This window comes from Elephantulus edwardii, unplaced genomic scaffold (genome assembly GCF_000299155.1).
Source record: "Elephantulus edwardii isolate Elephantulus edwardi_28Jun2011 unplaced genomic scaffold, EleEdw1.0 scaffold00290, whole genome shotgun sequence".
NCBI lineage: Eukaryota > Metazoa > Chordata > Mammalia > Macroscelidea > Macroscelididae > Elephantulus > Elephantulus edwardii.
The window spans coordinates 566030-578348 of record NW_006400040.1 but is presented as its reverse complement, the minus strand read 5'-3'; the positions used below and the strand labels follow the sequence as shown (position 1 = coordinate 578348).

The 12319-nt window shown below is 36.0% G+C and overlaps 1 protein-coding gene across 1 annotated transcript in view; it reads left to right on the top strand.

Moving 5' to 3' along the window:
• Positions 1–12319, top strand: part of SLCO4C1 (solute carrier organic anion transporter family, member 4C1) — a 34606-nt gene that overhangs the window by 15245 nt on the left and 7042 nt on the right. Inside the window, exons 4-10 of the mRNA XM_006900687.1 lie at positions 1–95; positions 2274–2395; positions 3092–3207; positions 5784–5928; positions 6437–6632; positions 9908–10061; positions 11337–11527. The exon at positions 1–95 is cut by the window's left edge and continues 10 nt beyond it. Coding sequence (XP_006900749.1) covers positions 1–95; positions 2274–2395; positions 3092–3207; positions 5784–5928; positions 6437–6632; positions 9908–10061; positions 11337–11527 — 1019 coding nt within the window. The remainder of the gene's footprint in view (positions 96–2273; positions 2396–3091; positions 3208–5783; positions 5929–6436; positions 6633–9907; positions 10062–11336; positions 11528–12319) is intronic.

The window sequence follows — 12319 nt, the reverse complement described above, 5'->3', positions numbered from 1 at the left end:
ATCGGCCATTCGATAGCAATTTTAGGTCCTGCCATTGGCTATATTTTGGGAGGACAACTGCTAACCATTTATATCGACACTACTTTGGGACAAAGGCAAGTCTAAAATTAAGAATGTGATTAAATTTAATTACTAGTAGATTTAGATTTTGCAAGACTACCCGGAAAATGTCAACAGTTTATGAGTCTAAGAATAAGTTCTATAATAGTTGTCACCAGGATTATAATTTATAACATCTGTAGCTCAACAATGGAGAATAATAATTGGTACTTTTTATTGATCCATAAAAAATTCCAAACACCATTCATGCTGAGTTTTGTTTTATGTGTTTTTGCCATGTTTAAACTTAGTCATCCAGTAAGGTAAGTGATACACATTTCTGTGAGTAGCTAGGATATAAATAAAAGATTTTTTTTCCCTTCAAAGTCTTGCTATTAACTATTCAGTTGGTGAGGCCTTATTTTCTTCATCAGTAAGAATCATATTTCCACTGACCTTAGTATAACTTTGATTAATAAATAAGAACATATGGTCATGGATATGTGATTTCTTCACTGAACTGTTAATCGTGGTTAGTCTTTATAAGAGTGGGATAAAGGTCTTAGTTTACTCTATTAAGTGGACCTTGCCCTTAGCGCCAAAGAAATAGGTTTTGTAGTAATTATAATGCCTGGGTCTGAGATTCTAGGCCACAGCTGAGGATTTGTGCTAGCAAGTGGAGGCTGGTGAAGCCAGAAAAGACAGGAAGACCAATATAAACCTTAAAAAAAATCTCATTGCTTTTGAGGCAGAAACAACTCATAGCTTATTCTCCATAGGATTTCTGAGTTGCATAACAGGAGACTGTCCAAATTTCTCCCTTTTGGTGGTTCTGAAATGCCAGAGAGGTATGACCTTTGGGCTAACAATGCAGCTTCCTAGCATTTCTTCCTAGCATTGTGGATAAATCTTATCTATATGCACCACTAACTTGAAGGTTCAGAAAGCTTTGTGGTTTATGGGAATATTCTAAAATCAAAATCTAAATCAAAGTCAAAAATCTAGCTTGTCTTTGGAATATGGAAATTCAACTCTGGGAACCATCTCAGACTTTCACCTATGTGTACATGTGCCAGTAGTTGTAAGTATGGTATAGGAGCCCTGGGTTGAATGCTGGGGTAGTTTGAACCACCAGTCATTTATAGTCATGGAAACCCTTTTGGGGAGTTCTAATCTGTTTTAAGTGATTTAATGTACAGCAGAAGAGGAAAGACTTGGTCAAAGTTAAGAACTTTTGTTTTTAAATATTGAATGTGCCTATTAAAGATTTAATCTTTTTGTCAGTTCTTCCTTTAGAAAGTATAGTTCATCAGGAAACATTTATCATTTAGTGTGTGTGTGTGTGTGTGTGTGTGTACGTACCATCATTCCTTTTCTTTTTTTAAAAAGAAATTTTTATTTTATACTGGTTTGTTGGTGGGATTGTAAAATGGTACCACTCTGGAAGGTAGTTTGACATTTCTTCAAAAACCTGAACATAGATATTCCCTGGGAACCAGCTATACTGCTTGGAATATATCCTGAGAAAATGAGAATTGAGGCACAAATAGAAACTTGTGCATCAGGGGGAGATACCATGATCACGAAGGTGGTTTTCCCAGGGCGAGGCTTATCCATTGCACTCCGGATGTGCTGACCCCTGCGATTTCCCCAAATGTGGGAAACTCGACTGCATAATTTGTGGTAGTGGGGGACTGCGTTCGCGCTTTCCCCTGTAAAAAAAAAAAAAAAAGAAACTTGTGCATCAGTGTTCTTAACAGTGTTATTCACCAGTTAGAACACGGAAACAGCCCAAATGTCCAACCACAGTGGAAAGGATTGAGAAATGATGCTACATTCACATACTATGCAGTTCGCAGGAGCAATAATTTTGTAAATCACTCCCTAACTTGGGAGGGACTGGAGAGCATTATTCTAAATGAACCCCATCATTTGTGCCTGCTGCATGTCTGCCTAGCATGACTGCAATGGTTCCAGCTGATATTATTACATTGTTGTTGTTGTAGACAGTCAAGTCAGAACAAACCCATTGACCCTCCAGCAGGTTTTCAGAGATAGTAAATTAAATGGAAGGAGACTGTCCATCCTTCTGCGGAGATTCAAATGGTGGGATTGCAGTGCAATTTCTTACCACTAGAGCTCCTATTACACTGTGGACACCTGAATTATAGATTATAGATTATAGAATTATTATAATTGAATTTTAATTTCTTTCTTCCTCCCTACTGATACAGCACTACCATCACAGAGGATGACCCGCGCTGGCTGGGAGCTTGGTGGATAGGATTTCTTTTGTCTTGGTTGTTTGCTTGGTCTTTGATAACACCTTTTTCTTGCTTTCCAAAACATTTGCCAGGTAAATATTGGTTTTGGGGTTGTTTGTGTTTGTTCGGGTTTTTTTTAGTTGAAGAGTTTTACTCTTTTACTTTCTTTTTAATTAATAAGAACTCTAGAAAATTCAATTGTGTAGAAATAGTAATATTCATATTTTAATTTCAGTAGAACTGTGCATGTTAATCTTGGGAAGCATTTAATAAGTTGTTATCTGGAATTGTTATCTATCTGGAATCCTGTGTTATTCGCAAAGTCATGCTCCCATGAGTCATGTTTTATTTTATAAAACCATGTTAATCTTAGATTAACTGTATCTAAAAAGATAATAGAAAATAATATTAATTTCTCTCTTTAAGATTTCACTTTTATAAAATTATTCATTTTCATCTACTGTAGACCATTCTATAATTCCATTTGTTGACTGTTTTCTCAAATATATTGTCAGTTAATTATAAATCAAAGGAAAATGATGATAATGTGCCAAGCAAGAAAGATTTTAACTTAAAATATATATGATTGGATCAAAATTATTTCATTTTAATGTTTAAAAAGATAGTAGGAATGCATACTACCTCTCAGAACTGCAGATTATTGAAATAAATTTGTACAGTTTTGTCCAAAAAGTAAGAGCAACCTCTATTATTGAATTTACATACTTGTCATTTATAAAGCAAACGTATTTAAGGATGAGGTACTATAGCAAGTGTATTTATTTTAGGTACAGCAAAAATTCAAGCTGGAAAAATCTCCCAAGCTCATCAGGATAAAAATAGTTCCACACAAGTAGATGAGAATTTTGGCAAAAGCTTTAAAGATTTTCCAGCTGCTATAAAGGTAAGAAAACTGCACACATTCACATTTTTATGACACATTTATGTTGCTTATTTTCTATGGTTCTGTAATGAAAATTATATCAGAGAAGAATGCTTGAAAAGCGTATTACTGTACTGGTAAAATTAATAATAGTTACTAATCCACACTATGGTTTTCTTTATGATGAATTTATGAATAATCACTAAATTATAAATATACCTGTATATACAGAGAGAATGCCAAACCAATAAGAAAGAGATAGCATTTATTGATAAATTGATGTGAATTTGATGTTGTTGTTATTTGCCGTCGAGTCGCCTGCGACTCATAGCGACCCTATGTACAACAGCCCTAAACTCCTCTCTGTCCTGTGAATTTGATATTAAAGAAATTATAACAGAAGAAGTTGAAGTTATAAGAACTTTATACTTAGGAGGCAAGCCTTCTTTATGTTTAACATCATAAACATTATGTACATAGGATAATTTCAGTTTCATTTCAGTGTCTATGAATATATCATTTATATTTCTGGAACATCTGAGTGATATGCTATATCTGAATATAATTTCAGTAATCTGAAGATTATTTCGCTTTTATTTGTTTTGCTTTGTTTTTCTAGTTAATTAATTGTGTTGCAGTTGTAAAATTCCACTTCAATAAATTTTTTTAAACATTTTTTTCTATACTTTCAAGTCTGAATCAAATACTATCTGATTCTCTAGAGGGTTCTCAGAAGTAGTAAACTGAGGAGAGATTGCCCATCATTCTCCTGCCTAGTAGGTGATGTATTCAAAGTGCGTTTGGTTAACAGTATACCTCCTTACCACAAGGCCATCAGAACTCCCTCAACATTACACATATCACACTGCTAATCATTTCTGGGAACACTGCATGGTTTAAAATCAAGAAAAGTGTTCTAGAAACTGCATTATATGAAGAATGGCATCAGGATCAGAGGAAGACTCATTAACAATGCAGATGACACAATCTTGTTTGCTGAAAGTGAGGAAAACTTGAAGCCATTAACTATACAAGATCAAAGACTACAACCTTCAATATGGGTTAAATCTTATCAAGAAAACAAAAAAATCCACTCTAAAATTTGAGACTGAAACCCTCATACACTGTTAGTGAGATTGTAAAATGGTACAACCAATCTGGAAGGTAATTTGGCATGCCCTGAAAAAGGTGAAAATAGAGACTCTATGACCCAACTGTAGCAATATACCCCAAGGAAAATAAAACTTAGATGCAAATGGAGATATGTACATCAATGTTTATAGTAACATTATTCCCAATAGCTTGGAAGGAGGAGTGGCACCCACTTCCATAATAGCTTGCCTCCGGAAACCCTATGAACCGGGAGAGAAGATGAAAGACACCCAAGCGTCGAGGACCTTCAATAGGGTAATAGTCGCCTGCAACTCGACAGCACTTAACAACAACAACAACATTCCCAATAGCAAGAACGTAGAAGCAACCAAAATGTCCAACAAATGACTGGATTAAGGATGTGCAGGGGGAGGAGGGGATTACATGGTGTTGTACAATTTGATGGGGGGGTGGGGTAAGAGAAATTGAAAGAATTTGTTCTTGAAAAAAAGTTCAAATTTTGTAAACTAGCAAAAAATAAACAAGTAAAAAACCCAACCCCACAAATGACTGGATTTAGAAACTGGTATATTTACACAATGGAATACTATGTAGCACTCAATTTTGAAGCCACAATTTTGAAAAACATTGTATAACGTGGGGGAGACTAGAAAGCATTATGATGAGTGAAACAGAAGGATAACCAGTGAGATATGTATGGATATGCAAAGAGGGAAGAGAAGGGAACAGGGGGTGCTGAAGGTGGGGTGGGGAAATCACAGGACAGAAGAACTTGGTGGTGGGGGAGAAAAAAAAAAATTAAAAAAAACAACAAAACCCAAAATACAAAGTACATGATTGAAATACATTAAAACAAACAAAACTCCTCACCAGGCCAATAGACATATGGAGGAGAAATAGAAATTGTCAAAGACTTCATCTTGCTTAGATCTAAAATCAATATCCTTGGTACCAGCAACCAGGAAATTAAAAGGTGTATTTCACTGGAAAAATCTGTTCTCAAGGATGTCAGTTTGAAGACTAAGGTATATTTGATATAAACCATGATCTTTTCATTTACTTGCTATGCATCTGAAAATTTGATAATGAAGATGAAGATATATAATATATAATGATAATGAAGAATCAAAAAGAAGAAAAATACAGACTATCCTATGGATGCCAACAGGACAAACAACTATGTCTTCCTCCAGGGTGCCCTTGGAGGCAAACTTCTTTCAGCATTGGAAAAGGACATCCTGCTTGGAAATGTAGAGGGTCAGCTCAGGAGAAGACTTTCATTGAAATGTGTTGACACTCAGATGGTGAGGATGGCCCTGTTCAGAATGATTGTTCATAGAGTTACTATCAGTTGCAGTTGACGCAATAAATAGCACTTAACAAAAACATATGTATCTTTGTACTGAAGATGATGTTGATATTTCATAATGTTTTATTCTACTGTTGCATTTTGTAGAATAAACTGTACTGGTTTTTTTCTTTAGAATCTCATGAGGAACCCTGTTTTGATGTGTTTAGTTTTATCAACTACTGCAGAAGCCTTAGTTAGCACTGGATTTGCTACATTTTTGCCTAAATTTATAGAAAGTCAATTTGGAATGTCATCCAGCTTTGCAGCTACTCTTGCAGGTAAAACATTGACATTTTTTTTTCTAACTTATTTGCAGTAGTGTATAATTTTGGCTACTTTAGTCTTTGGAAGTGTATATTTACTTTGATAATTTTCAATTGTTTTTCTTCCTTTCACCAGCTCAAGCTTCATATTGGAGAATTTGTGTCAAATCATTTATGAAGTGGTTATATCATTTATGCATGCATTTCTATGTCTGGGGAATGATATGCACAGACCATAAGAACTATTAGTTATTTTTTTATTTGAATAAATATTTATAGATAATAAGGTTTTCACACAGTCTTTTTCATAGATATTTTATAACATTGCCATTGATTAATGATAATGTCCAATCCCCTCAAGATGTACAATTTATTGCCTCTGAAAACCCACTGGAGTGTCAACTATGGGTGTGTTCAAAACAAAAACAAACCTTAGCAATTAGCTTAAGTTTCTCTACTTGCTAGTATGAATAATTTAAATGAACTTGTTTGTTTTTTCCATTTGTATCTCTTTTCTCATCAGGGGCTGTTTTAATTCCTGGAGCTGCTCTTGGTCAAATAGTAGGTGGTGTCCTGATTTCAAAGCTAAAACTGAGTTGTAAAAATACAATGAGGTTTTCATTGATCGCATCTACACTTGCATTTTTGCTGAGTTTTGTGGTTCTTTATACCCAATGTGAAAATGTGCCCTTTGCTGGTGTTTCGGAATCATATAATGGGTAAGTACGTGTCAGTGATTTTTTTATATTATTGTTGTTGTTTTCATGTGCCATTCAGTCGCCTGTGACTCAGCGAGCCTATGTACAAGAGCCCTAAACTCTGCCCTATCCTGTGCCAATCTCACCATCTGTGGCACACCTACCCCCCAGTACCCCAGTCATAGAATCGATCCAGCTTATTGAGGGTATTCCTCTCCTGCGCTCCCACTCCCAAGGATGACATCCTTCTCCAAGGACTGGTACCTTCCTCATCTCTCCTTTAAAGGCGATTTAATGGATTTAAGGAAAATCCATCACACTCTGTAGATGTTCTTATAGACCAACCAAATGAGTGATATTCTTTTCAAAAATGGAATGAAAGCATCTTCGCTGCAGGGTGTATATGAGCAGATCAACAGAACTTTCTCCCAGAGAGTTGTTGGATGGGTTTGAATCTCCAACCTTTCAACAAAGAACTTGTACCACCTGGGGTTCTTCGGAATGAAAAGGGAAACCTGTATTGGTGTGAAGGGTTGGTAAAGACAGTGGTAAGGGATAGAGACAGTCGGAATCAAGGGTTATTCTTCATAGTGTCCATAGAGTTTGGAATAGAGGGAATCCTTACAGGATCTATGGTCAATGCCTACTTGGGGTCATATATGAAAGAAATATATGGATAGTGGCTATTTGATTAAGGCACTAACAAAGTAACGAAAAGTAAACAATCTTAAGAGGATAATTGACTCCCAGCTCAGCTTTCCCCACTTATCTACTCTTCCTACAACCCATCCCACGTTTCATGATACACAGCTTTTGGCACCCCAGTATATTATTATCAACTTCAACGTCCCTGTTCTATATTTATGGATCTATGAGGCCTGAAAACTACTAAACAAGGAATATGGTTCTCACATTTTCCCTTCTGTAACATCACCACTAGTCCCGTTAGTCTTTGCAAGTTAGGAAAAGGCACCATTCCATCAATGTGTTTTGTTATCTCATGTTAAACAGTACTTACCAAAAAATCTCCCAAAACTTTAGTGAATTCATTGTGACTGGTGTCCCCATGGTCGAGGACTGGTCATGTTATTTAGACACATGTGCCCAGTTGCTTCTACCTTTCCCTCAAAATCAAACTCACTGTCATCAAGTTAGTTCTGATGCCTAGGAGCTCTCCATCAGGTTTCCAAGGATTAGACTACTTCTCTTCCTCCCATCAAGCCAATGGTGGAGTCAAATCATTAGAGAGAGATAACATTTTGGTTAACAGTGAAGCATGCTACGAACCATAACAGCAGACTTCTTTAATATCTTTTCCTACTACCTCCTAATTTTTACTTTTGCAGCCACATTCCAGAATATTCCATTTGCTTATTATATTCCATTAAGCAGCACTTACTGAAACTTATACAATATTGTTCAAAACTCAACTTAAACCCACTTTGAGTAAGCCATCTGTAACATCCTTTCATACTTTGGACGAAGAAGTTGTTGTTAGGGGCCGTTAACTACAACTCACAGTGAACCTATGAACAACAGATCTGACCCTCGTCTTATCCTATACCGTCCTCATGACCTTTGTTGTGCTTAAAAGCCCATGTCAATTGTGAAAGCCACTGTATCAATCCATCTTGTTTAAGGTCTTTAGCTGAACTTCCCAACACGATGTCTTTTCAAAGACTAACCCCTAATGATCTCAACATTAAGAAAGTGAAAATGATAAGCACCATCATAGATGGAGTAAAGATTGCTGTTGCCAACAATTTCTTTTTGTTTGGATCGATGGTAGCACCAGTCAAAAAATCAAACGGCACATTGAAAAACTCTGGGAAGTGCCAAAAAGCAATGATGTCAGTTTAAAAACTAAGACACGCTTGATTCAAGCCACAATATTTTTAATTGCATCTTGTAAGTTGGACAATGATAAAGGATGAAGGATGACAGAAGAATCTACATTTTTTAATTGTGATGTTGGTGCAATATTGTATGTAGCAAACAAAAAGAGCAAACAAAACTGTCTTGAAGTACAACCAGAGTACTCCTTAGAGGCAAGGATTGGAACTTCATCAATACACTTTGGGCCTGTTGTCATTGTTGATGTTATGTGCTATTGAGTCATTTGCGACTCATAGCGACCCTAGGTACAACCGCCCTAAAAGCCTTTCTACCCTGTGTCGGATGGAGCTTCAGAATCCTTGACTTCAAGGAATGCTCCAGCTTCACCCTCTCCAGAACAAACCTGTTTGTTCCCCCAGCAGTCCATGATATATACAACACTCTTCTCCAGCACCACAGCTCAAAGACGTCAATTCTCTTTCTATCATCCCTAGCCACTGTCCAACTCTCCTATGCATAGCATGTAATTGCAAAAGAAATAGCCCCGATCAGGTGAACTTTAGTCTCCAGCCTGATGTCGTTGCTCTTCAATACTCTTGAGAGGTCCCTGAGAGCTGACTTTCCCAATGAAATTCATCTCTTGATTTCCGGCTGCTGGGACCAGGAGGAATCAAACATAATTTTGATTGCAAAATTGTATGATGCAAGACTAGATGGAGTTTTGTTCTGTTTTACATAGTTTCTTTTAGACATTAAAAGGGACAGCAACCAACTTAACAATAAGCACATTTTTCTCCTGCATATTATGTTTAGACCTGGTGTTAGGGAAAGTGGTAGAAGCTATTTTGTTTTGTTGTAAGCATAAATCTCTGCAGCATTAAATATGCTGCAACAAAGCTCTGCTGAATCTTGTTTAGAACTGAAACTCACTTGGTCTCTTATTTTTAAGGAAAACAAAATTAAATTGCCCGGTAAGGAGGGCTTACAGTTGTGCAGGATGGATGATCTGTGGATCATCCTGTAAATGCACTGTGAGGAAGGCTGACAGAGCTGTAGGACGGACTGTGTGCACAGTCCTGCTCTGCCCTGTGTGGAGGTTGAATGATACTGCAGGATGGTCTGTGGACATCTGAGTCCTGTACTTTTCCTGTGATGGGGGCTAACAGTGCTACAAGATGATCTATGGACTACACACACCTGAGTTCATAGATAATCCTACAGCAGAGTTGGTCCTCTTAATAGGACAGGTACAGGATTCAGGTGTGCCAAGATCATCTTGTAACACTGTCAGCCCCCTCTAAGTGCAAACATATGGCTCAGATGTCAATAGTGTTGCCAAAAAGAGAACTTTTGTTCCTTTTCCACTCACTATTTAAATGTGTTGAGCGAGTGAGTAAATTACATAAATGCTTCTACTTTAAAAGTGGGAAATATATGACTTTTGTTTATTTTGTTTATAGGACAGGAATGCTGAGAAACTTGACAGCTCCTTGTAATGCCGATTGTAACTGTTTGCGATCAGACTATTATCCTGTCTGTGGAGAAGATGGCATTCAATATTTTTCTCCCTGCTTTGCAGGTTGTATGAATTCTATTTCAAAAACACATCTAAAGGTAAGATCACTTAACTTACCCTTAGAGAGACAATGGGAATTTGCATTGTGATACGTGACCTTTCTGATCTCTGGCAGATTTATCCAATGCCTAATCTTAATTTCCTGCTCCATCACCTCCACTAAACAGTCTCTGACTAAGCCAGCTATTTCCTTCATACCTCAGATTCCATGACTATTGAACAGTTCATTTGACAGTTAGTTACTCACTTAGTACTGAAATATTGAAGAAATTCTTATTTTTTATTATAGGATACCACAGGTTATACTTTTGAAATTTCACTAATTTATTGGTTAGAATGAGTATCAATTTACTTAAAATAGATTTCTTTTTATGGTAGTAATTTGTTTATTTGCATGAATGTCTACAAATCATTAGAAATTTATTCAATTACTCATACACAGTTTATATAATATTAACTACACTTGAGTATGTAATTAGCTGTACTAATTGCAATATGTAAATAGTCCACTCAGCTCTCAATGGATTAACTTCACCCAATTTATCTAATCATTAATTTTTAAACTTCTCATCTCATCCTTAGTAATTATTCAAGGATACTATCTGTGTATCTTTTGTCTGTGTCTGTGTCTGTACAAAGTTTTCTATAGTTCCATGGGATTAATATGGGATTAATAAGTCTCCTCCTATGTCTCTGAAAAACCCACTTGGAGGGGTCAATATTAGTTGGTTCTGACTCAACGGTGTATATATATAACGGTATATATAACAACACAACAGTTATTCTATGGCTGACTTATTTGACTTAGCATAATTTACTCTAGACCCACCCACATTGTTCATTATTTCAGAAAATTTTTTAGTATTTCATAACTCTCCAAGGTGTGTGAATGAATCAGTTTCTTTAGCCATTAGTCTGTTGATGGACATTATCTCTTTACGATTGTGCCTAATGCTGCAATGAACATGGGTGTACATAGATATGTTTGTCACAACTCTTATTTTTTGGGATGTATATAGTGGTGAGATTCCTCCTGTATCAGTCAGATCTGATTTGATGGTACACATAAAAAAAATTTTAAAAAATTTAAAAAAGAAAATATTTCTATAAAACAAGTACACAAATGTATAACAATGTATTTGTGTACACACACATATTTCATATGTAGTGGATGCATTTAAAGTATTCTACTGAAGAGTGGAACAAAGCCCGAGAAAAAAATGCTAATGGTATCCACTAACTACATCATTTAAAAATTCTCTTTGTAACACACATACACATTTATCACATTTTTTGTGTTTACTGTTTTCTAGAGCTATTACAACTGCTCCTGTATTGAAGGGAAAACAGAGATAGCATCGACTGCAGCAAGTTTTGGTTTTCAAGCTAAAGCAGGAAAATGTGGAACTCAGTGTACACACTTGCCAGTGTTTCTTGGCGTTTTCTTTTTTGCTATTGTTTTTACCTTCATGTCGGGTACTCCCATAACTGTGTCCATCCTCAGGTATGTACTTTCTTACAAAATTTGCAATCCCTGTGACAACATGCTAAGTGAAAAGAAAATATTGGACATTTCTTTGAGGTTTGTATTTACCATGTGTTCCAATTCCAAGGCAGTTCTTACTAGATAGTCCTCATAAATTTGCTGCATTTGATAAGCTACCCTGTTGAGGCCCAAGTATATGACATTTAAGTGAGATCATGTAAGTGAAAATGTCTTAATATTGCCTACCTATCTGATGTTAGTTTCCTTTGTGAAGCTTCAGTTATAAGCTGAGACATGTTCAACTGTATTTAAAACTAGTTCCCATTTATAGAAAGTAATAATATGTAAGTTTACAAATATTTATATACTTTCACATTAACAAACATATAAGTATATATTCCATGTAATATAATGGAATGTAATGCAATCATTCTAAAGTGGAAATCTCATGCAATGCAATTATTTTGGAAAAAAAATAATCAAATGGAAAAGTCTCCTTAGAATGTATTCTGCCTACAGACTAATATAACAATTATATTATTATAAATATTATTATTATTTCAATAATAAAATGCTCTCATAATGTTAGTGGAGCAGTGAAAGATAAATCCCTTATTGTGGAGTTAAGCATTAGTTACATTGTTGACCCCACCCCTACCCCAGTGCCTTGATCCACTTACTTCCCAGCTCCACCCTCTACCAGGGTAACCCTTCACATTTGCCAAGTCCCTTCAGAGAATATCTTCCATTGTCCAACCCATGATCTGACAGCTTGTATCTTAAGCTTTCTTGGCTTCTGTGATTCCAAAC